The sequence below is a fragment of the Takifugu rubripes genome, chromosome 9 (assembly GCF_901000725.2).
Source record: "Takifugu rubripes chromosome 9, fTakRub1.2, whole genome shotgun sequence".
NCBI classification, from domain to species: Eukaryota; Metazoa; Chordata; class Actinopteri; order Tetraodontiformes; family Tetraodontidae; genus Takifugu; species Takifugu rubripes.
The window spans coordinates 6,171,020-6,196,423 of record NC_042293.1 but is presented as its reverse complement, the minus strand read 5'-3'; the positions used below and the strand labels follow the sequence as shown (position 1 = coordinate 6,196,423).

General features: G+C 45.0%; 3 protein-coding genes and 1 non-coding gene across 6 annotated transcripts; all 4 read left to right on the top strand.

Annotated features, from left to right (window-relative positions):
- Positions 1-88: 88 nt before the first annotated feature.
- Positions 89-5,094, top strand: samm50 (SAMM50 sorting and assembly machinery component). Of its 3 annotated transcripts, none has more exons than XM_003967204.3 (15): positions 89-246; positions 811-921; positions 1,013-1,114; positions 1,185-1,272; positions 1,355-1,461; positions 1,542-1,672; positions 1,769-1,856; positions 2,094-2,222; positions 2,299-2,370; positions 2,455-2,541; positions 2,786-2,856; positions 3,045-3,112; positions 3,206-3,352; positions 4,690-4,831; positions 4,947-5,094. In XM_003967204.3, exons 1-15 carry the CDS (start codon positions 226-228, stop codon positions 4,990-4,992), a joined length of 1,410 nt encoding a protein of 469 aa, XP_003967253.2. In that variant the 5' UTR covers positions 89-225; the 3' UTR covers positions 4,993-5,094. The 3 variants fall into 3 exon arrangements, with proteins under 3 accessions (XP_003967253.2, XP_011605360.2, XP_029697393.1); XM_011607058.2 differs by having other exon boundaries at positions 3,197-3,352; XM_029841533.1 differs by having other exon boundaries at positions 197-325; positions 3,197-3,352.
- Positions 5,095-5,400: 306 nt separating this feature from the next.
- Positions 5,401-10,087, top strand: api5 (apoptosis inhibitor 5). The gene is made up of 14 exons (XM_003967205.3): positions 5,401-5,712; positions 6,180-6,341; positions 6,424-6,517; positions 6,619-6,684; positions 6,815-6,966; positions 7,158-7,364; positions 7,524-7,628; positions 7,767-7,856; positions 8,238-8,419; positions 8,493-8,586; positions 8,664-8,720; positions 8,804-8,883; positions 8,952-9,094; positions 9,278-10,087. The coding sequence occupies exons 1-14, from the start codon at positions 5,641-5,643 to the stop codon at positions 9,355-9,357; spliced, it is 1,584 nt and encodes a 527-aa protein (XP_003967254.1). The 5' UTR covers positions 5,401-5,640; the 3' UTR covers positions 9,358-10,087.
- Positions 10,088-12,015: 1,928 nt separating this feature from the next.
- Positions 12,016-21,753, top strand: LOC115251078 (putative protein TPRXL). Its single transcript, XM_029842060.1, has 5 exons — positions 12,016-12,125; positions 12,536-12,696; positions 14,047-14,066; positions 17,641-17,749; positions 20,670-21,753. Exons 1-5 carry the CDS (start codon positions 12,016-12,018, stop codon positions 21,071-21,073), a joined length of 804 nt encoding a protein of 267 aa, XP_029697920.1. The 3' UTR covers positions 21,074-21,753.
- mir129-1 (microRNA mir-129-1) lies at positions 16,293-16,381 on the top strand. The gene has a single exon (NR_105354.1). It is a non-coding gene; the product is annotated as a microRNA mir-129-1 (primary transcript).
- Positions 21,754-25,404: the final 3,651 nt, after the last annotated feature.

The following is a 25,404-nucleotide window of genomic DNA, read 5'->3' as shown; positions in this document are numbered from 1 at the left end:
GGAGTCGAAGTCGGTTATTTTTCAGGGCTTTCCGTCATTTTGCAGCGTGGCTGTGTTGAATGCGCAGCGGCAGGGGGCGTGGCCAGTAGTTGACATTCCCGCCTCCTGCATAGTTCTCCGCCGTCATTTGGTACTTGGAGGTTAAATGAGTTACTTTTTACCCTCTATTCCCCCACTCAGTTTAACGGGTATTTTTCAAGAGGACGCCACCCTATAGGGCTCAGCATGGGTACCGTCCATGCCAGGGTAAGACAAGGTCCAGAGGGGGACATTTAGCCGGGACTTTGACCCCTCCGCGGGATCGGTGACAGCGGCGAACCACCGAGTTACGTAGCTGAAAAACATGGCGGACACTTTAGTCAGACGAGTGTTTATGTGTTCCTTTTGCTCTTAAACATGCCTACATATTGTAAACGTGTATGGCTGTACACCCATATACATACGGGCATATATGTGCACGTACGTATAAGGGAAAAGTTTAGTAAATTGAATCAAAAGCTTTTAAGCAGCTCACAATAAATCTTAACAACATATACTATATATGCAGTAGAGTATATCTAAGACGTCTACTGTAATTTAGTGTATATATCGATATAATATCGGTAGAGCAAGTGGGCGTGACCTAGCCTGTCCCCGAGTCCCTAAACGCATCCCTATCTCTGGTCGTTTAATCGCCTACAGTTTAAACCAAACTGTTAATTTGGGAAGATTTAAATGTTAAATTCTGCTGATGTATTCATTGCTGTCAACTTACAGTTGCCAATAGTTTGTACCTCCTTGCTATAATTGTGATGTGTTTCGGCTTTTCAGAGCCTGGACCCTCTGCCCATGCAGGGGCCAGAACTTGGGGTCCAACCTGATGACATTGAGGCTCCAGGTGTGGCTCGTGAACCACAGCAGGAAGTTCTAGACAACAAGAATGTGAGGTTACAGTCTGAAATATATATACTGTAGAGGATCAACACAACCGTTCATATATGGTTGAGGTGGTTATTTGCTTTTTTTGTGTCAGGTCATAGTTCAGCGGGTGCACATTGATGGACTCTGTCGAACCAAGGATGATCTGCTCACTCATGAAATCTCTGGAATATTCGGGGCCAAGAACTTGATTGATGTATGTTCTCGTTGCTGACATAGCTGTAGGCAGACAGTCGCTGTTGTTAAGGCTGTGTTTTACTGCACAGGTGATGCAGAAGTCCCATGAAGCTCGACAGCGACTCTTGCGTCTGGGAATCTTCAGGAAAGTGGAAGTGGTCATCGACACCTCACAAGGTACCGCCAAGTCATGGACGTACAGCCTCACCTGAGACCCCGTCTTTTCAGTTCAAATAACACCTACCTTCTGCCTGAGGAGGCAAGGATGCGCTTCCCAACGGCTTGGATGTGACGTTTGAGGTGACTGAGCTCAGAAGGATGACGGGCAGCTACAACACCATGGTGGGCAACAATGAAGGCAGCATGGTCAGTCGCTCACTGTTCATCACACATCCCTTGATGGTTCACTGGTCCTGAAATACATGACATACATTTTCTAACTTCAGGTGCTCGGTGTGAAGTTACCGAATGTGTTTGGTCGGGCTGAGAAAGTAAGTTTCGAGTTCTCCTATGGCACCAAAGAGACATCCTACGGTTTGTCACTCTTCAAACCTCAGCAAGGAAATTTTGAACGCAAGTGAGAGACTCCCATATTCTGATGACGTGAGGTCGGTCCAGCTTATCTGAGGGCTTGATGCTTGACGTTTCTCTGACTTTTGTTTCTTTCTTTCAGCGTCAGAATCAACGTGTACAAAGTGACGGGTCAGTTTCCATGGAGTTCGCTCAGAGAGACGGACAGAGGTGTCTCGGCCCAACTCACTGTAAATCCCTTCTTGTTGCTATAAAAGTTTATAGATTCGTATGAATTATTTTGGGAACATTCAGGTAAGCTGGCGTGAGGACAACTGATTGCCCTTGAACACTGACGTGTAGTGTGGTGGCCATGCAGTCGCCATCTTTATGTCCTTGCCACCTCTCACAAGTGCAGATTTCAGGAGCTGTTAGTTTACTTGTTTATCTGGTGTCTGGACTGTGCGTGTGATAGTCTTTCTTCTTAGTTTCCAATGTTGAAGACCAGTCAGACCCTGAAGTGGGAGGGCGTGTGGAGGGAACTGGGCTGTCTGGCTCCTGGTGCCTCTTTTGCAGTTCGGGAGGAAAGTGGACATTCCCTCAAGTCCTCCCTGTCGGTGTGTGTTTATCCATGACTTCTCTCTGCCAACCACAGTTGTGCTCTGACTGTTTGACGGTCTTTTGGTTTTCCAGCATGCCATGGTCATTGACACCAGAAATTCCTCCATTCTTCCCAGTAGTGGAGGCCTATTGAAGATGCACCAGGTTGGCCGTTGAACTCACAGTTTGAAAGTTAGATCTGCAGCCTGATAGACTCCACAGTCAGCTTCTGCTCTTCTGCTTCTGAAGGAACTCGCTGGGTTCACTGGAGGAGATGCCAGTTTCTTGAAGGAGGACTTTGAGCTCCAGCTGAATAAAACTCTCCTCTGGGATTCTGTGAGTGAGAGTTCTTAAAAGCTTCTGTTGCTTTGCTTGTTCACGTTGGCACAATTAAAACAGTAACTTCCAAGGGACACATTGAACAGCTTGTAGCACGTTAGCGTAGCATCTTAGCATATCGCGTGAGTGTTGGTACACCCAGATCAGATGAGCAGTTCCTGCCAGCTAATGTCTGTTGATCTTCAACGTTCTGTATAGTCTCAACAGTTGTTCTGACTGGTGCTTTTGATTATTCCTTCAGGTGCTCTCTGCCTCACTGTGGGGCGGTCTGATTCTACCCATTGGAGACAAACCCAGCAGCATCGCTGACAGGTACAGATACTTGGTAGCACTGTTCACTGTTTAAAATGAAACCTGCTGAGTGTTGGGGTGGATTCAGCACCGCCTGTGACTGAAGACTTCAGAGTTTTTACCTGACAACGGTTAAAGTTTTATCGTTGGAGCTTCTACAAAGCAGGAAGGTTGTCCTTTTCTTAAAAATGTTGGTATCAAACCCTAAGGTTCTACCTGGGGGGCCCCACCAGCATCAGAGGATTCAGCATGTACAGTTTGGGTCCACAGAGCGAAGGTAACGCAGGTCCTTGGCTCTGTTGCTAAGCAACCAGGCAGAATCTGAATGACTTGTTTGACAGTATGTGTGCTGTTATTACTGGTCTGACAGGCGACTACCTGGGCGGAGAGGCATATTGGGCTGGTGGCCTCCACCTCTACACCCCTCTGCCCTTCAGGCCAGGCAGGGGTGGCTTCGGGGACCTCTTCAGAACCCACTTCTTCCTCAATGCTGGAAACCTTTGCAACCTAAACTATGGTGGGTCCAGACATGAGGAGCATCAGGGTTGTGTTCAGAGACCCAGACTCAATAGGTCTCATTCATGAAATGTGAGCACAGCACAAATTTACGTGAATCTCACATTCATCAACATTTCTGTGGCTCAGATCTGTTTGTAGCTACTAATAAAATCTACACACGCTTTCTACTGTGTGTAATGCTTGTTTAAATGTAGACACACATAAATAATGCTTGTCACTCTTGTAAATTACAATTTTAATTCATATTGTGCTGTTTAGATAATAAGCAGATGCCTTTTTAAAAAGGTGATATAGGCATCTTGACAAACAATTACAAATATAAGACATTGCTAGTTAAATTAATTGTCAATAGGTGGCTGTTAACCGTATCACTTTTTAAAAATGTTAGATAGCTCTACATTTTGACAGCTATCATGGATTTAGATTCAGCTATATCAATTATGCACAATATAACATTGCTGGTTTCATATTTCTACTTCAATCTGGAGAGAAAATTGCCCAAATTGTTTGGTACTGTCTGACCTACGTAGACTGAATTGATCACGAAGGTATCTGTCATCTAAGGTATCTTTTTTTTAGAATGTAGACTATTGTGACACAACATTTATTACCTTACCATCTGAGATGATTCCTGACACAGTGCTCTCCCCAATAATTCCTGCAATGCGCTTTGACAATATGGACAGTGAGCCTCCTCCTCCTGTGGCAGATATATTTTTGCTGTGTACACAAATACATTTTTTGGCCTCCCGTTTTTAGATCAAACCACTTTCTTTTGACCTCGGGCATGGTTCTGGGGACAGCAGAGACCACATTAACTGCATCTGTTACCTCCTTCCAGGCTTTTGATTTGCATGTCCCAGTCACACCACTGCTAATTGATGACAATAAAATTAGTTGTTTTTTTTTGTTTTTTTTTAGCTCAGCTTCACTGAAAATAATCCCTATCTCTGCTTCAGAAAGTTAAAAAAATTTGGTTCTCTCTCATTTTGCTTATGCCATGACTGACAGGTAAACCGGACCCATCAATGTCCACCTCCTTTTATGGTGCTCTTTGCCAATTCATGAGTGGAGATTTATGCAAATAGCTGATTGGCAGAAGCGCACTGTCAATTTCTGATTGTTTGGCATTGATGATCTACAGACGTGTTTACGATCAGATCTGAGTTTTCCCGAACACAGTTTAATATGTTTCATGAATGAGACCCAATGTGTCCAGCCTGTTTTTAGCCTGTTGTATCTGGTTAAGAGTCCTGTCACACTCCAAACATGCGGAGAGCCTGGCCACGTCTGTCTGCTCCACACTTCATCCATGATGTGTTTGTGTCTCCTCAGGTGAGGGACCGCAAGCACATCTGCGTAAACTCGCGGAATGCATCCGGTGGTCATATGGGCTGGGCGTGGTGCTGCGTTTAGGAAACATTGCCAGGCTAGAGCTGAATTATTGCATTCCGATGGGAGTCCAGAGTGGAGACAGGTGAAGTCACAGTTCTAGTAAAGGATGCTTTTACCTACTTCCAACCACATTTCTGCATCCAGAAACAAATCTCTGTTCCAATATTGTTTGGGCTAATTTCCTTTGATGTCTGCAGGATTTGTAATGGGATCCAGTTTGGAGCAGGAATCAGATTCTTATGAAACCACCCTGGTTGTGTTGCCATTTTATGCCAGAAACATTTGATTGCTACTTGTACAGAATGCTGAAACGAACTTATTCAATTAAAATGTTTGCACTTGATAGGTTGTTGTCATGTGTCTTTTCTTCACATCATTTAATGTTGCATAACCCCAGTTGTAGATTATTAATCCGAGGTAAGGTTTTTGTTCTCTGAAAATGGGTTCATTTGGCTGGAACCCAGAGCAGAATGTGAGGGTCTTCTTGTCGTGGTTTTTCAGTGTTTTGAGACTTTGGCCATCAAGTTGAGCATATCTATCTCAGTTCTAGCCCAACCAATTCTGAAAGCAGTGAAACGTTTCCTTCCTCCCCAATACAGCAGGTGGCAGCACACAATGCAGCGCTCGATCAGAGCCGCACACTCAGAGGAAGTAGCATTGGCAGCTACGAGCTAAAGCTAGTATCGAGATTGGTGAACTCACCGTGGTGGTGTCCCTCGTCTGAATTCCAGAAATTTCATGTCTCCGGCACCGTCACAAATCTCTGTTCTAGTGTTGTGGACAACTTTATCGAGATTTGCCGCGGTTGTGTGAGTCGACGTTCAATCAAGTGGGGTGGTATTGTCCTTTGATTTTATTGGCGGTCTTATTTGTGAGCGCCCGGACACGCTGATGGCGGTCACTATCGAGGATCTCTATCGGAACTACGGGATCCTTGCTGATGCAAAGGATAGCCTGAGTCAGGTAAAGGTGCAAATATGCGTTTGGTCTAATAGAGTTGGACCGTAGGCACGTTTATTCACTGTACATGTTCATTGTTTCTCCGATACAGCCGGTAGGTAGAGCGGCTGTGCGCTAGGCTAGGCTAGCAGACCGGTTATTGCTAATGGCCTGGTCATTGGGATTGTTGTGGTCGGCACGTCGGGTATTTCCTCACCAATAACCCCATTATGTGTGCATTGAATTCTGATTATAAGTGCATTAATCAACATTTCACGTATTTCTTCTCTCATCAAATTAACCCTCGGCAATCAGATATTAACAGTAAACTGGATAATGGCTGCAAACCTTAAAAACCCAACGAAGATAGTAAATTTGGTGTGGAAACTATCTCGTTATGTTGTTGAGGATGTGGCATCACCGTGGGGATTTCTCTGTAATGTCTCCATGACCTGATCCACATGTCTACTAATGACCTTTTGTTGTTGCAGCACAAAGATGCCTACCAGGTCATCCTAGACGGTGTGAAGGGAGGCCCGAAGGAAAAACGTCTGGCAGCCCAGTTCATTCCCAAATTCTTTTCATCCTTTCCTGACATGGCCGATACAGCGATCAATGCTCAGCTGGACCTTTGTGAAGACGAAGATGTGTCTGTGAGTGTTGGTATTGGGAAAACACAACAGACACATTTTTATTTCAACCTAACGGTCGGTTCTGCTCTTCTGGTCTGTCCAGATTCGACGGCAAGCCATTAAGGAGCTCCCACGTTTTGCAACAGGTGACAACATCCTGAGGGTTTCAGACATCCTCACACAGCTCCTTCAGACAGGTGAGTGACCCAAATGCTGTGGGTTCATCTCCCATCCCTACCCATATTAGGATGTGCTCTGAGCCCACTGGTGATAACTTCTGGTTTTGTCTCCGCTTCAGATGACTCGGCAGAATTTAACCAAGTGACTTCAGCTCTCATTTCCATCTTTAAGATTGATGCTAAAGGTAAATGTTTCTCTCATGTCAGTCTGTGGCAGATTCCTAACGATCAGACAACAACTTATATTTCAACTTATATCACCTGTTATTTGAGGTGTAATTCCGCTGGTTGCATCTCCTATTTGTGCTCATCCAGGCACTTTGGGAGGCCTCTTTTCCCAGATCCTGCAGGGGGAGGATATTGTGAGGGAGAGGGCCATCAAGTTTCTGGCTGGCAAACTGAAAACACTTCCAGAGGATGTCATGACGAAGGAGGTGGAGGAATATGTCTTTGCAGAGACAAAGAAGGTTAGACTGCAGCCTTTTTACTGAGTGACACTGGATAATTACATTTATCATCCATCTGCTTCTCAAATATCAGATTTAAAATCTTTAACTTGGGGTTAACTTGGTGTTCTGTGGCAGATGAGGAATCTGGGAAATGTTTTGTCTAGAAATGTCAGATGAAAAAGCTGACTGAAGGTTGCGACTGTCCTCAGGTGCTGGAGGATGTGACGGGGGAGGAGTTTGTGCTGCTGATGCGGGTGGTGTCAGGCCTGCGGGTGCTGCAGACGGTCAGTGGCAGGCAGCAGCTGGTGGAGCTGGTGGTGGAGCAGGCCTTCCTGGAACAGGCACTCAACCCCGCCGACCCCGACACTGTGGATCGCCTGCTGCAATGCACACGCCAGGCGCTGCCCCTCTTCTCTGTGAGTGCCTCAACTGTGGTTTAAATGCTGGAGGGATATTTGTGATGGCCCCTGAGAGCCACACACTGGCTACCCCTCAAGGGTGGCAGTTCTAACTGGTAGGAGAGCTCCAGAATGCGTTTCACCACCGACTGACTGATCCTGTTTCTCCTCTGGCAGAAAAATGTCCATTCCACTCGTTTTATAACGTACTTCTGTGAACACGTCCTGCCCAATCTGAGTGAGCTGACCAGTCCTGCAGCCGAGTTGGACATCCAGCTGGAGGTGAGAGCTACACACACGCACACCTGTAGTGTCTCTTGAAAAATAAATAATTTAATCACTGATTCCATAGAAACATTGTTTCTAACATTGTTAATACCAAGACCTGCCTGGGTCACTGAAGTGTGTGTATGTGTTCAGGTGCTGAAGCTGCTGGCTGAGATGAGTCCTTTCTGTGGGGACATGGACAAACTCGAGTCCAACCTCAACATGTTGTTCATCAAACTTCTGGTGAGAAAGACGTCAGTCTACGTAACTCGGTGGTGGCTATTAAAGTGGCAAGATTCAAGCTGTTTTTCACTGCTGATGTTGGAGTGATGTTGAAGTTCTGAATCGGCTCACTGAGACGATCTGGTCCCAGTGATTCTCTGCTGCCTGTAAATACCCTCCAGAAGCAAGTTTGTGGATTAAATGTCCAAGAGTGGACTTTATCCTCATTGTTGTTGGTGTCTGTGGCTTGTTTTAGTAGCAACAGACGTGGCTGCTTCTGATGCCACCCAAGGCTGTCAACAATCATTTCAGCTGGGCACCCTTGGATATATGATATACCTCTGAACTGCTTGATTTTTTGGTTTAAGGTCAAAACAAGTCATATTTTGAAAAAATGTGCAGGAGTTCATGCCGCTGCCGCCAGAGGAGGCAGAGAACGGAGAGAACACAGGGAACGAAGAGCCCAAACTGCAGTTCAGCTACGTGGAATGTCTCCTCTTCAGTTTCCATCAGCTCGGAAAGAAGCTTCCAGACTTCCTCATTGACAAAGTGGACGCTGAGCAGCTGAAGGATTTCAAGATCAGGTAAGAGAGACTTGACCTATGCTGTGCAGCAGCTGCCTTCGCGGGGCACAGCACTAACACTGTTTTCACACAGGTTACAGTATTTCGCCAGAGGTCTGCAAGTTTACATCAGACAGCTGCGCGTCGCTCTGCAGGGGAAGACGGGGGACGCTCTAAAGACGGATGAGGTAACGTCTCAGCACTGCTGCTGCAGGTGACTTCACGGCTGACTCCATTTAAAATGTTCATTTCTTTTTTGGAGCAGAACAAGATTAAAGTGGTCGCTCTGAAGATCACAAACAATATCAACGTGCTCATTAAGGTGAGGTGGTGTTCTACACACACACACACACACACACACACATCTGCTTTGAGACTCAACTGTGATTCCTGTGTCTGATCCAGGATCTCTTCCACAATCCTCCATCATTCAAGAGCACCGTGACATTGTCCTGGAAACCAGTCCAAAAGGCTGAGGCGCTGGTGTACGTTTGTCTCTGTGGTTCTCGGCTGACAGAAACATTTCGTTCCTGATGGTTTCTTCTTTTTGCAGAGCCAAGCGTCCATCCACTGACACGATGAATCCTGGAGCCACCGCAAAGAAGCCCATCCCTGCTCAGCCTCGGAGGGATGCTCGGCAGATCTACAACCCCCCCAGTGGCAAGTACAGCGCCACCATTGGCAACTTCAACTATGGTGAGGAACGCTTTATGGCATCGAAGGCAACACAACCTGCTGCTGCAGGTCACTTGTAGCTGTAACCTACATCCACTCTTTAACACTTATAAAATGGTCTCATTTGTTTTTCTTGGCTCGAATGCTTTTGTCTGTTGTCTCGGCTGTGATATCACACAGATGGTGTTTGACTTTTGTGTTCAGAACAACGTGGAGGCTTCAGGGGCGGCCGAGGACGAGGTTTTGGCTCCAGGGGGGGTAGAAGCCGGGGCCGTGTCTATTGAACCCCTGGCAGCTGGCAGAATGGCGTCACATCAACACAGACTCCCTATTTTTTCATTTTCCTCATCTTCTCCAGGCCTCCACATCCACCTGCTGATTGTTGGCAGGGGGGGCTTCTGGCTCAGACTTTTAACCCTTTCCTTCACATCATCCTCTGGGCCAATGCATCCAGATTGATTTTAAAGTATTCAGTGGTGTATTTTTGTGGAACAAAACTTTCAATTTGTGAGTGAAACTTTTGTCAGTTTGTTGTAGAGAAAGATCTTTAAAAAAAAGAAAAAAGAAAAAAAGAAACTTGTTTGAAGCTTTTCTTTTTTCCCCCCAACTTTTTATTTAATCACTTTTTTATTATAGTTAAGTTAGTCTGTTGATAATGCAACTTTGTATGAATGGATGTTTTCTTTTTTTATCATAAACTTGTACGATATAATATTTGGCCACTGCTTGTTTTCTCGCTGTCGCTCTCCTGGAATATTTAGTTTTTTCAGTCAGCATCAGAGAATAAAATGAAGACTGAAGCTGTTTTTAAAATAATTTTATCTTTTCACATCACTTTCTTGTTTAACTAACCACCACACTGGTAAGCTGCCCCAGAATATTTTTCCTAAACAATGAAATGTTTTCTGGATTGTTTGGATGCAGGTTAATTATTCTAATTAAGTTATGAGCCTGCTTTTTTTTCTTTTGTGTGTATGCAAAGTTAAACTGAATAAAACTCAAATGAAATTTCAATATTTATTTTTCTTTTTTTAAAAACAAAAACCCAAACACTTTCTTTAATGAAACTGGTTTAGAGAGGTTTCACTCTCATTTACGTCGGGACGCGCCAGTCCTGTCAATTCACCAGTCCTGTCGTGCGCAGTGTCGCCTCTAGGGGCGACGCAGGCCGCTGTTTTCCCGCCACAGCGACAAATCTATTTTTATCTCTGGTTCGTCTGCATGCGCATGCGCGGACTGATGCCCGAAGTCCTGGTGTGTTTCTGGTTCTGGAGTCTTTCAGCCTCACGTGTTTGCATTTATCAAACCTCCAGTTCCGCTTTTAGGGCAACAGGGGGCGACATGCAACAAACACTGCTCATTGATCGTGACCAGGTATTTCCCAACACACAACAGACACACACCCGGAACACTAATGAGGAGTGAGAGAGCATCAGTAATTCCAAAGACTCGGTGGGCTCTCTGTCTGACTCTCTGTCTCTGGCTGTTGTGTGATGTGCGGGTGTTATGGAGAAAGCACGAGACCATCATCAGAATGTATATGAATTTTCTGAGTCGAAGGTATTTTGATGTTCGGGGCTGAGCATATGAATCACATAAATAAAATTAAAAAAAACTTTCCTTCACACACATTAGTAATTCTCCTTTAACTGTTCAATGATTAACTTTTAACTTATGTTAACCTAAGTTAACAAATAGAATATCATGTGACAGTAGATCATTCAATTAATCTGTTGAATGCAAACAAATTACTGGAACAAAAATTAAATACACCGGTTTTACTGGGTCAGAGAGGATAGTGGAAATGGTTATACTGGTGTTCATCCATTGTGTTTAGCAGGTGATTCAGTGTTGGACAGTTGGACAGCTGAGACCCCTCTGAAAGCAGCTCAGGTGCATCCTGCTGTGGGCTGTGTTGGGAGCCGTCTTGGTCTTCACCTCCACCTGCTGGTGCTCTTAGAAGCACCTCCTACTCTGAGTGCTGGGAATAGTAACAGCAGCTCTAAAAATAGCAGCCAGTGAGTATTAACATGTCAGCTTCAGCTTTGCACGTGTGACTGCTGTGAGGAACACTGTACAGTTAAAAATACCCAGCAGCCCCTGCAGCTGCTGTTGATGCTGTTGCTGCTACTGTTGCTGTTGCTGCTGCTGTCACAAAGGTGAATAGCTGAATATATCCTGATCAGAAAGTCATATTTGGTCTCCAGTTTTAGCACCACACCAGGGTTAATCTGTCAGATTTAAATTAAGTATTATTCTGTGAAGAGAATCCTAACTCTGTACACCCCCCCCCCCCCCCCCCCCCCGACACACACACACGTTACATAATACTGCATATGAACAGACTCCCGTGCCTGCACACACACGGTGAAATGAAGCCTGCTTACAGCAGCAAAGCCCTCCATTCACACAGCTGAGCAGCTGAATGACTGAGAAGAGATGAGGGAATGAATGAGTGAGGAATGAATTAATGAATGAATGCACATGAGTGAATGAAGAGGAGCAGCTGAGGGAGGTGAAGAGCGCAGGCGCGCTGCTGCTCTTTGTCTGCTTTTTCTCCTCTGTCAGAGGGAACACACACTCTGGCTTCTATAAATAGCTTTATAGCTGCACTTCCACTGACATCATTTAGACAGCAGAGATGGAAAAATAAACAGTAGGTTCAGGGTTCCTGCACACACACACACACACACACACACACACGCACACACACACACACACACACACACACACACATCTGAACAGGCCAGTTGGTGCTTTCAGTGGAAAGTCCCAAAGCCCCAACATGCATTTATTCTTTTTTTATATGAACAAGTTTTTCTCTTTATCCTTTATGGCACTAATAATGTCCAACATGATCCTGTGTGTGTGTGTGTGTGTGTGTGTGTGTGTGTGTTTGTGCCTTGCTTTAACCTTGGTTTGGCTCAGCCCTCACGGCCGCTATGGCCTGTAATGTCATCATGTTGTTGCTGTCACTTCCTGTCTGCCCGGTTGGATCTTCTGAAATCAGAGAAAGACCTCTGAAGAACCAGGACAGCTGGCAGGCAGGCAGGCAGGCAGGCAGGCAGGCAGGCAGGCACAGGCATGAACCCGTCCGTCCGTCTATGGCTCTGTTGTTTCGTTATGCTTGTTTCTGAGTTTCTAATTGGGTTTGGCTGTTCTTTCCCCTGTAAGCCACGCCCCCTGGTCACCATAGAGGCTGGTTACCCCAAACCACCTGACCCCAAAGTTCCGGCCCTTCACCATCAGAATTAATTTGATACTATTTTTGACAGTCCGTGTTTCCAGGGGAGACTTAATGACGCAGTGACGTCAAAGCAGGTCAATAGCACAGCGCGGGAGAATACAGACAGACAGACAGACAGACAGACAGACACACACACACACACACACACACACACACACACACACACAAAGACCAAACCAAACAGACAGACAAGGTTGCCGACAGACATTTTGAAGGCTCCTGGGCGCGTGCCTACTCTCCGGTCTCATTCATCTTTTTCGTCATTCACATCCTCGCGCGCTCAGCTCGCGGCACAAGTTCTTACGGTCGTGCGCGGTTCCGGAAAACCGACACTTCAGGGCTGCAGTCCAGCTTTGCCTGCGACACCTCAGGACAGGTGAGTCGTCTCTGTCTCATCTGAAGTTCACAGGTGAACGCGCGTGGTGTTTGATCTCTGGACGAGGTGACGATCGTCGGACGGATGACGCCTGGGAGGGAGTCACGTGACCGACCCCTCCGGGTCACCCCGTCCTTTAATATATGTAGTTGGTGTTGTAACTAAAGCTCGCAGCAGTTGTGGTTGAACTCAGAAATGATGGAAGGAGTTTGGCGACATCACGTGGTCGTCATTGCGCGCGATTCTCCTTGTTTGTGATCCGGACTTTGTATGCCTGCGTGTGCACACGGGTATGTCAGAGAGCGAGATACTAAAAAATACAAATACTGATAGAAGTGGTGCACAAATTCTACCTTCTGGTTCTGATCTTTCCTGGCTCCGTTTGCTGATCTGCTCAAAGCGCGTGTCCATGTCTGTGCACGCGTTTACCAGCAGTCACGGCCATACGGTTGGCCGACAGGCGGTGATAAAAATAGCACAGAGCGATGCGACGGGCGCAGCCCTTCTCTCCCCCCCAACACACGCGCGGCGTGCTTTCCCTCACTCTCCTCTATGTGCGCGTGTGTGTTTGTATGTATGTGTGTGTGTATGTGTGTGTACGCGCGCGCATCTGTAAGACATTTGGCAAGCGTCCATCCACTGACAAGAGATCTGTAAGAGATCTGTCTCTCATCAAGCTTCGCGCGCTGTAAAGTGAGAGAATCTGAACGTGACGTCAATGCCTAGTAACTGACGCAGCCTCCCAACAACCAAAAAGATGAAGCCGCGCGCTTAGTGCTTATTTTGCTTCTCTCGTCAGCGGAGCTTAATTAGCAGATATTACAGCTCCGTGGAGTTGAAGAGGAGAAGCCCAGAGGGGATGTCGGGTAATCCGCTGGTGTGACTGGAAGCTTCTGAAGACATCAAACACTGGGCGAGCTCCACATGTTAGATGTTCTGGTTGAAAGTATTGTTTTAAAGAGGAGGAGTAGGAGGAGGAGGAGGTACACTCCCACCCCCCACCATCACCTACCAAAAAAATCTCTGCAATGATGCACCGGAGAAGTGGAGAAGAAGCGATGCTCTGATCTTCAGGAGGAGATGTTAGGTTAATCGACTTCACATCCATCCGCGCGTCGAAGCGACGCCTTCGTGAGTGATTCTTTTGTGTGTGATGTGTCCTAAAAATAGCATCATAGTTTAGATCTTGCGCCAGAAATAGACAGACGGGATTCACTTGTGTGTAAAAGGAGGTGATCCTCTGCAAACTGTGACTGCTTGCCCGTACAGAATCACGCACGGGGGGTTGATCTGTTGCATCTGCCGCTGCTGAAATCTGCCATCTGAATCTGTGTGTGTGTTTTATTGCAGGATGGTGGCGGCTGAGCTGGGTGAGTGTTCCAACACGCGCTCTGTAATCATTCCTGTGCGTGCATGCTCACAAACACGTGAATCCAGCTGTGGAGGATCCTCTGAGCATGTGGAGGTGTGGAGGATGAGATTGGAGCCTTCCTGCAGGGTCGGAATCTCCCTCTCTCCAAATAACAAACTGGCTTTGTCTGCTGGCGCTGCTGAGCCACTGTCACAGGGAAGCCCCGCCATTCCTCCCTGTTTGTTGTTGAGTGCTCCCTGGAAGAAGGAGGAGGAGGAGGAAGGGGTAGAGGACGGGGCGATAGAGAAGGAGGAGATAGAGGAGAAGGCAGAGGAGGGGGAGATAAAGGAGGAGATAGAGGAGGAAGAGGAGATAGAGGATGAGATAGAAGAGGAGATGGGGAGGAGATATAGGAGGAGGAGGTGAAGGAGACTGAGGAGGAGATAGGGGAAGACGTGGAGGAGATAGAGGAGGGGAGATAAAGGAGGAGGAAGAGGAGAAGGTAGAGAAGGAAGAGGAGGAGAGCTGATGCTGCAGCGGAGACTCGCCGCACCGCGCGGGGAAACCCGGAGCTGTCCAACAGCGGCGGTGCTGAAAGCTGCAAGCGGCCGAACAGGCTACTGCTCATCGCAGCGTGCGCGCGCGCGCGTGTAGGGGGAGTTCTGGCTGCCGGAAGCTTTATTTACTCTCAGCGATTCTTCTCAGTGAATCTGAGGACAAACACCTCCGCCTCCCGCAAAGATTTGGCTCAAACACACGTTGGAAGCCTTTTTCATTCCCGCCGTTTGAACGACCGCAACTGTGTCGCTTCTGTCATTTCCTCAGACTCCTGTAGGCATCTGACCAGCTCATGAGAGGCAGATTCTCTGTTTGGAAGCTTGTCCGTGGAAAGCCGCGGAGGGTGAATATGCTCCAGGCGGTAGCTCTGCAGCCCCAGCAGAACCAGAACCGGCCTCATCCGAGCCCCTATCTTCACCAAATGCACCAACACACAAACCAACCGCGCCGCGGGTCCTGGTCTGTCTGAACGCGCATTCTGGCTGCAGGGGGCAGGTCTCTCCCGCCGCGCTTGTAATTTCGTTGGAAACAACATGAATTCCCGAGTCGTGACTGTTAAAGTGAGTAATGTGCGCGTTGGCTGCGTCAAGAGAGGCAGCCAGTGCAGCGCAGACGGAGGGAAAGAATCGTGACTGACTGGGCCGCAAATACAAGACCACCCAAGGAAGGTTTTTCTTCCACCAGGAGAGCATCTGGGCTGGACGGGCTCGGCCTCGGTTGGCGCTTCTTAAGGCAGACTAGTTGGGTGTTTTTTGTGTGTACAAATCTGGAGAGGAGGAGTTCTGATCCGGATCGTGACCCGGCCTCCACCCGTGTAAGTCAGCAGGAAGGAGGGGGTGTCCGTAAACAGGTGAGTTGTGTTTACCAGCTGGGTGTTTGAGCACAGTGAAGGTGTGTCCTGGGTGTTTTTAGGGTTCCGCTCATGTCCCTCGTCCGTGTCGGTTGTGGTCTCCTCTGAACTCCGAGGGCTGCGGCGACGAAGCTCCTGCAGATCTGCTTCTGTTGCGTCGTCACATGTTGCTGAATTTACATATATATGTGTATATGTGTATGTATACATATATATAAAATCAGAATAAAACGCCTGGATAGTGTTCATCCAGTTGTGTATCACTATGTTCTGTATAGATCACAATTTGGTTTGCGTTGCCTATTTTTTTATTTATTTTTTTTTCAAAAAGGGGGGTCCCTATATGAGCGAGACGGCGATTGGTTGATGACGAGAATTGCTCCGTCCAATCAAATTCATGTCTGCTCTCTTATTTATTGGCAGCAGCGGCAGTTTTGCTCTCTCTTGTCACAGAGCGGCGGAGCGGTTGCAGACGCGCACATACGATTCGGCGCGATACGGAGCAGAGCGGCGCGGCGCGTTGATGGGGATATAACACACTGACAACAGCACGCATCGATATACGGGGGTGGGGGTGGGGAAAGAGGGGGTGCGTTGTGCTCTACACAACCGGATAGAAACAGAAGATAGTTAGTGTGAGGAAGCTGTGACTGGAGAATTTAAACTGGAATCATCGGAGGCGCCGTGGACAGCGGCAGCATCCTGAAGACCTGTGTGTGCGTGTGTGTGCTTGTGCGTATGTTTGAGCGTGCCTGGAGTTGTTGGAGATGCACTCCTCGCAGCGGAGGGAGCTCCCGGAGAGGGCTGACTCCGCGGGCGTCGCGGCAGCAGAAGGATGTCCTTCACGAATCTTTTTGCGGTCTGGGCTTGCTGTTCTTTACTGGTAATCTGGGAAGCCCTTACCCCAAAAAGCATTTGCGGAGGACGCGATCACCGCACGGCAAGACTTCACCCGCGGAGGATCTACTCGTGGAAGCTTAGAAGCTTTATTTTTAGAGTTTTTGTTTATCTCATTTGGCAGTTTTCACGTTGGTTTGTCGTTATTTTCATTTACTCTGCTTGTTTTCTGTAATTCCACAGCTACCAGGTTTTTGTATATCGCCGCCCATTGGTTTTACTTTTAATTGTGTTGAAGCGGCAGCTACGTCACATGTTTAATTCACAAAAGAAAGAAATGCTTAATTTTCTGCCAGCAAATATATTTACAAAGCAAGCCAAAAAAAACTTTGATGACACCCCCACCCTCCCCCAAAACACGAGGACACCCCAACTATAAACAAGAGGCACGTGGGCAACACAGGAACTGAATGGGAGTGAGATGAAGAAAGAGAGCGAGTGCACGATGTGCATGTTTGGAAAAAACCTCCCCCCCCCACACACACACACACGTGCAAGAGTTGTCAGGGAATCCCCGGTAAGGCCGAGCTGCTGCTGGAATACTGTTTGCATCCACGTAGCCACCACACACACACACACAAACACACACACAAACACACAGGGAAGGACTGACGGACATTCTACCTCGAGCACCTCGAGCACCCCCCACCCACCCACCGTCACACGAACCCTCCTAAGATTCTGAGTTCCGGGAGGATAAAGGCACCAGAGGCCGGTTCAGGTCCACAATATGGAGAGTAAAATCCAGCGAACCAGCCTTGGCTCCCTTTAGCTGCGTAAAGAAAACACGTCGCGCAAAAACGTCACGGTCAGTAGAAACTGAAATGGACCAGCCAAGCGCACTCAGAGGCGACCAAACGTGACCGTCACACCCCCGAACTCGAGGCCAGAGGCGCGGACATCCTGTTATTATACGTCATAAAGCTGATAGTGACGTCAGGAAGGTGAACTCGGGCGCGAACAGAGCAACACAAAGAGCAAGACAAAGAAGAGGCAGGTGCGTGAATCCGAGTCCCACCACGCACAAGAAATTAAAAATAACGGAGTATGTGGCGTAACTGGGTTCCCAGGGACACCGCGTGACCTCTGACCTGCGGTGGTTGGGCTTCTGCATGACGTCAGAACTATTTAATTTTGACGCTGGTTTTACTCTGAAAATAAAGAAACTTTTCTTAAAAATATTTTAAGAACTTGATGAAGACCTCCCTCATCTGTGTCTCTCCGTGTGTGTGCGTGTGTGTGTGGGATGGGGGGGTGCGCGTGTGTGTGTGCTCGTGTGTGCGCGCAGGAATGCAGTCCGAGGCGGCGGACAGGTGATGGTATTCGGGGCCTGGTTCCGGTTCTGGATGCATCCACCTCTGAGCGCAGAGAGCCTCCTTCTGGTCCTCCTGACACAGGTAACAGGCCTCAGGTGTTTCCATGTGAGTCTAAACACCTGAATCAGCATTTAGCAGCGCTTCTGTGCGCGTGAACGTTGGAACCTGCTGTGATCAGACTCACCTGAACAATCAGATATCATTGATTACTGATCAGGAACTTTGTTCTCTGTTCAATCTGCGACCGTCTGTCACGCGTGGGACACACGTGTCAGTGTTGTTTGGGTTGTGACGCAGGGATCTTCATGGTCTATTGATGACGACAGAGGTGTTTCAGATGCTCTGCTTGTGCGGAATTCTGCACGTGCGTCAGAGGAGCGCATACCTGTTGACGTCACGCTGTCCTGACGTCCACAGGTTTATTCAAAAAGATGTAGATCAAATTCAGACGAATAGAAGTTGCGCGTGATTCGGATCAGCATCGTGGACGTTGTCGCTTCTATACCTTTGATCTAATTAATCATCTTTTCTCCGAGTGTCGCGCTTCTTTTGCTGACGTCAAAGCTCTTTTTTTTTGCATTGGAAATACAATTTACTTTCAGTTTTTAACTGGCCTGAAAACTCTTTTATTTCCCCAAATTGTAATTATCGCCAGGGGCAGTAAAGATTAATATGCAAAAATATATCAGTCGGGGATCTAATTAAATCAATAAATAACGGAGAAAAAGTTAAGTTTGATGGTTGACGTTTACATCTGAAAGCCTCCATCATTTTTTGTCTGTCAGCTTCATGATTTCTGTCAGAGTGATTATTTATCAGTGATTTGGTTCGGTGTTCAGGTGAATTCTGGACCAATCCTCTGTCGGGTAGAGACAACGGTGGCGTTGGTTCTCGTCTTTGTTTCCATGCGCTGGTGGTCAGGTCTTTGCTCTCTGATTGTAGACTTTGTTCTAGACCTTTGTTCCAGGCTTTCCTCAAGTAAAGTTTCCTGTTCTGGTCTTTATTTGACTCACGACTGAGTTTTGAACTGTGGTTTCATTAAATATCTTTTAAGGTTAGATTTTTATTATATTGTATTTATCCAGGTATATAAGAATAGTCATTTTCCTTGATCTTTGCTCCAAATGTGGAAAACTGCATCATCACTTTAGTTAAAACACTTTTACAGCATAAATTAGATGGTGGCTCTATCCCTGTAAAAAATTATAAACATAAACATTCTGAACCAGAAACATTCGTAGGAGCTGCTTTAAAATCTCTGTGATGATAAATCTGTCTTCATCTTAACTGCTTTGTTCTTGGTGTTGTAGAAGTTTGTGATGTTCAACATGGCAGCAGACTGAGGAATCATGGGACTTGTTTTTGCTGTGTGGAGTATTTTTTCAGGGAAGGGTCGGAGCAGATCCACTGGTTAATAACATGAACTGATCATTACAAACATCTGATAAATAATCCCGAAGAGTTTTGATGTTAAATTGTGACTGTTCAGACTTTTGGACTGAAGCTGCTGACGAATCCAAAAATCCAAGCTTATGTGTCAGGTTAGGTTTGTGATTTATGAAGGAGAGAGGAGTTATTCTGACTGTTCACACTAATGGCATTCTCAGCAGATGAAGTCCTTTAGAGTCAAATCTCGGAACTTCCTAGCCGGACCGGAGCAGCTCGGGCTCGGCGGCTCAGCAGCAGCACAAATGAAGACGTTGGTTCAGGGCTACATTTTCATCTTTATGATGGGCTGTTCGGTTGTTGCATGTCAGTTGTTGTTTCCATCTTCAGGTGGACTTGATTTTCTGTTGAGAATCCAGCCTCCATCATTAGGTCCAGGTTCTTCGGTTTCACCCAGTGGTTCCATAGGTGAAAGGTGGGCTGCTTCAGCTGAAGAAACAGTTGATTTTAGAATCAGAGACTGCGGAACATCTCCCAGCTCTTTAGTTTAGCGTTCTGAGGTCATTTTTTAGGTCTGAAAAGGCAGAAATCAGATTTGTGTAAGAAAATAGGAAGAATCAACTTCACTATAAAGACATTTAAGATGTGTGTGTGTGTGTGTGTGTGTCCCTGATGCAGAACCCCTCTTGGTTCTCCCTGTGGAATAACTTCCCTTAAGCATCATCATGGAGGTGAACGTGGCCTCAGGTCGGATGTTCTCACATCCAGGAACGTCTCTTCTGTGTGAAGATCAGACGCTTCATTTTCTTTGTTGTTGTCCAAAATGAGGCCTTTAATTCTTGAACATGTCTTTGTAGGTTTTAGTGGGTTTTACCCTCTTCTGAACCTCCAGGAGGGTTTCAGGTTCAAGTTTGGACAGAAAACCTCTGGGTTGATCTGTGTGGAGCTGTACATATGCCTGTGTGTGTGTGTGTGTGTGTGTGTGTGTGTGTGTGTGTGTGTGTGTGTGTGTGTGTGTGTGTGTGTGTGTTTTCAGCAGTTTCAGGGATCTTGTGGATCTTGTGGATCTTTTGTGTAAATGAATCAAGCTTATAGTTATTAATCTTCCCAGAGGGTGAAACAGTATTTACGACTGTTCTTGGCTTATTACTATTTTACTGTTACTGTGATACCAACAAATATTTAAATCTGAATAGGATGGAATATTTAAGTTATATTTAATCACTTTGATGAGCAAGAATTCTTTTGGTTTTAAAAACCTGTGTGTGCTTGTGTGTATGTCTTTGCGCATATGTGTTATTCAAATATATCTGTAGATTCATGCTAAATTATCTCAAACAATCAAAAGTATAATTATTAATTTCAACTTATTTAATATCACTTTTGCTACCTTTAATTTATAAATATCACATTTGTGATTATCGCATCACCATGGAGATGACAATCACTTTAATCACTACAGAAATATTTCAATGCTCAACATTTTACAGACTGGAAACACACACAAACAAAAACACACACACACACAGACACACACAGGTTGTCATTCAGACATCAACTGGAGTGAGTCCTCCTGTTTTTATCATTTTTAAACTGGAATGTCTGATTTTTCCAGCAGCTCCAGTAACTCCAGTTACTCTAGAATCTCCAGGAACTCCACTAACTCCAGAAGTACTAGTAGCTCCAGTAACTCCAGTAAGTCCATCAACTCCACTAGTTCCAGTAACTCCAGTAGCTCCAGCATCTTTCAGTAGCTCCAGTAACCTCAGTATCCCCTGTAGCTCCAGTCACTCCAGTAGCTCCAGTAACTCCAGGAGCTCCAGTAGCTCCAGCATCTCCAGTAACTCCAGCAGCTCCACCAACTGCAGTAGCTACAGCAGCTCCAGCAGCTCCAGTAGCTCCAGTAACTCCAGCATCTCCAGCAGCTCTACTAAGCTCCTAGAACTCCTCTCTGCTGTGGTGTCAGTTTATTCTCCTCATGTTCTCCCAGACCTTCAGATCTGTCCTCTTGAGGTTTGAGGTCTCAGTTCATCACAGCTTGTTCAAGAAATTAATAGAATATAAGAATTATCATAAATCTGATTTCATGAGGAAACTTAAAAATACCTTATCATAATTTTACAGTGTATAAATGTTAATCTCCAGCTCTCTCTCTCACACACACACACATGCACGCACACGCACGCACGTACGTATGGACACACACACACCCACACACACACACACATTCATCATTTCAAAATGTTACAATTAAAGAATAAACAGAAAGAAATAACATTTCAAAATAAGATCACATATTTAACAATTACATATTTGATACTGATTAACACCAACAGAAAAATTCTAAATAAACAAAATAAAGGCTGATGTAAGGACACACACAAAGACACACACACACCCCACACACAGATCTGTTGAGAGATGTGAATAGAAGAGAAGAACTTTATTAATTACAATAATTCACACTAACCAGGATAAGAAAATGCACATTTACCTTCTGAAAGAAGCAAAAGCAGCCAAATACAAACATATACAGAAACCGGTAGTCAGTTCTGCTGAAATGTTTTAATCGGCTACTCTGAGAATATCTGGAATACAGCAGGAATAGTAGTTTTGGTGTTTTTTCAATGTTTTGCTTCTGCAACGTTAGCATTGTCTTGACGTCTTCTGTCATCCATTTTGTTTCCATATCATTCACCTTGAAGCTGCCATAACTCAGGAGAAGCTGATCGAGAAGGTTCAGAAAACACAATAATCATCTGAGTCTCAGCACCACAGACCCAAAGGCTGACGCACCTCAACCCCCCAGCCCTTTCTAGGCCCAACGTAAGCCCTGCCCCCGTTTCAGGTGCTTCCACACCTTCAGACCCTTAAAGGTGGGATCAAGGCGGACATTTTGTTTCTCTCAGCTGTGAGTTAACTCCATTATCAGGATAACATGGAGGTGCATGGAAGACAGGTCACACCTTCTTCACTGAGTTATTCATCCAATATGAAGAATGGTCAGTTCCTGCCAACTATTCTGCATGTCATTCAAGGACCACCACCCTGATGGTCGGGGTCTGTTCATCACACAGACAGAACTGTCTCCCTTCTTCTCAGAATGGTCCAGAAATGAAATGAGAATAACTTTGTGATATTCAGCTTTGATGTTTGTGTTTTTGGATTGTGCTTTACTGAAGGGAAGCACCCAATCAAAAGCACTCTTCACCAGAAAGCCGTCAGAAAGCGGGCAGCACCGAGCCCGGACCAACAGCATGAACTGGTGGTGACCACTACGTCTGCTTGTTGTAGTTGTCATGCTCAGCGCTTAACTTCAGCAGTTGTTGGTTTATAACCAGAGGCCATTTGTGGACCAACTCTTTCTTCAATAGCTTAGTTTCTCTTTTTCCATTTATCTCTCAGTACACTGTAAAACTTAACAGAGTTATATAATAAACTGAGAAAACGTTTTGATTTATGTGTGTATGTTCACATAAAGGTGAAGAGAAAAAACTGATACAAAAAAACCCCACCAGATTTATGAGACAAAGAAGATTCTCAATTGATCTGAATTTAATATAGGGTGTGTGTGTGTGTGTGCGTGTGTGTGTGTGTTTTCTGATCAATTTTACAGACAATTAAAAATGAGATTATTGCAATAAAATCAAGGTAATGAAAATGTTCAGATGTTTCTAATTTATCATTTAACACTTTGTCTCTGAATGTATTTTATCTTTAAATCTAAATCCAGAGAAAGTGTAGGGAATTTCATAAATTGGTTTCAAAATCAGTAAAATCAAATCATTATAGCGTGATAATAAATTCAATAAATTCTCATTTAAAAAAAAAATTACACTTAAATGTTTTAAATTGACACATTTCTTTAGTAAAGTACAATGTCTAGTGTGTGTGTGTGTGTGTGTGTGTGTGTGTGTGTGTGTGTGTGTGAGTATGACATAACATAAAGATCCTTTCTTCAGCTCCTTCTTTTTTTTTAACTTTATGTTTTAAACCTAAACATTATTCTCTACTTTAATGTTATATTAATTAAACTGATGATGGAGAAACCTCAAAGTTTTGCACTACAGACAATAAAAAAGAGGATAAAGAAACAAATTAAATATAAAAATACAAAACTCGCTGGAACCAGGTTTTACACGCTGATGATGTCATCTAACATGATGTCACCTGAAATCCAGCAGTTACACAATTAAACATAATAAGTTTGTTAAGTTTCTTCATTTCTAGGTTTGGTTTAAACAGTGCGTGCGTGCGTGCGTGCGTGCGTGCGTGCGTGCGTGTGTGTGTGTAAAAACTGTTTCTCAATCACAGGTAAATCCAGAGTAAACTTTAACTGCTGTTAGTTTGTTCTATTGCCTTCTAACATGACTCCAATGGCACGCTAATCTGATTACATGATCTCTGATCTCGGCTCCCATCTGACTTTATTAATTAAGAGGCAGCATGAGGAGATGATGGAGTGATGGAAATAGAGCCATCCAGCAGTGATGGTCAGGTGGAGTCGCGTTCTCAGGAGAATCAAGACTGCAGCACATCCAGGGATTCGGCAGCATGTTCTATACATTTGTCAGAATGATGTAAAGTGTCATTAGAGTTTCTTGTCTGCTTTGTTCTTCTGTCATTTTCCATGTCTTTGTCTCTGCTTCGTTCATCTCTGAGGCAACATGGCTGCCGTCTCACCTGGGACGCTGGATGATGGATGGATGATGATGTCACCCCACCACAACATCACTGTCTTCATCACCATCATCATGACTTCTGTGTGTTTGTATGTGTGTGTGTGTGCGTGTGTACATGTGTGTGTGTTTGTACTTGCTACATACTGTATCAAGTACCAAAACCCAGATTCAACCAGCAAAGTAAGGAAATTTTGGGGAAGTGAGGACATTTTTGGAATTCCTCAAAACTTCAATGGACTCTTTGAGGGTTAAGACCTGGTTTTAAGATGAATTTTTAGAACTGGGTCAGGGGTCAGTTGCTGGGTAATGTCTTATGTCTATGAGAGTCCTCATGAAGAAAAGGTGTATGTTTTGGTCTGTGTGTGTTTTATTTTCTGGTTTTGTTGTTTCATTTGATGCTGAGATGTTGCTGAATATTTATAAAGTTTTATTTGCCTGAAGCTAAAATAATGGGATATGCCAACAGGACGGTGAAGCCTTCTGTCAGCATCAACTAAGCTCAGACAAATCATTTCACTTTAAGTTGAACTTTCGTCTGAAAGCTTTGTACTGTGTGCTACAGTCGCTGTACCTGCTATGGGTGAGCTAAAGGGACAAGGCAGTTTCACTGATTCCAACAAAAATCAATTGTCATCCTCCTTGATTCAGAGGTAATTATAAAGAACAGTACTGTTACGCAGCGTAGCATTGGTTAGCTTCACCTTTTATGCAACATCAAAAAAAAAATCCAAAGGTTTTTTTGGTTGGACGTCACAGAAAGTGCAACGTATACAGTGGGACCTCTACTTATGAAATTAATTAGTTCCGGAAGTTGTTTCGTAACTTGAAAATTACGTAAGTAGAGACATGTTTTCCATGTAAATGCCCTAATCCGTTCCAAACCCCCAAAAATTCTAACATATTTTTTTTAATAAATCATGAAAATGCATCAAAACATGTAACAAATACATGTTACAATTAGATTACCGCACAATAAATGTAGAAATTCAGTGCAAGGCTTCTCTAGGAACAAAATGAACTTTATTACAGGCTAATCCTACATTAGCCGTCATTACTAGCAACGAACGTTAACACTTGTGGTAACACCGCCATCTGGACAAACATACGAACACCCACAAAAAATCCCGAAGACAATGAAGAAGACGCTGGGATACACACAAACTTGTACTGATTGACGTCTCTCTTAACCAATGGGATTACAGGAAGATGCTAGGCAATAGCTAATGGCAGAGCAGCTACAAGCATGTTTGCGTTCGCTAAACTCTGCGAGCTGCGAGTAGCAGCGGTAGTGTATTTTTGCCTTTCGTATCCTGAAATTTCTTTCGTAACAGGAGGAAATATTTTCCCGTTGAGACGTTTCGTAACCTGAAAATTTTGCATGTAGAGACGTTCGTAAGTAGACGTCCCACTGTAGTTTGTAGATTAAAGACAATGTGAAGAAAAACATCTGGAGGTTTCACCAAAAAGGGGTCATAATTTTAGTTCCAGATTCAACATAATAATAAAAACAATTCAAGGCACCTTTCTGAGAAACCGCAGAAGAAAAAAAGTGTACAACACAATAGAAAGAGATTATTAAAAGACATCATCATATATAGAAGTGGAATTTTAAAAAATATTACAAATTTAGAGAGAAGCAGCTTTAAACAGATGAGTTGTACAGTGGAA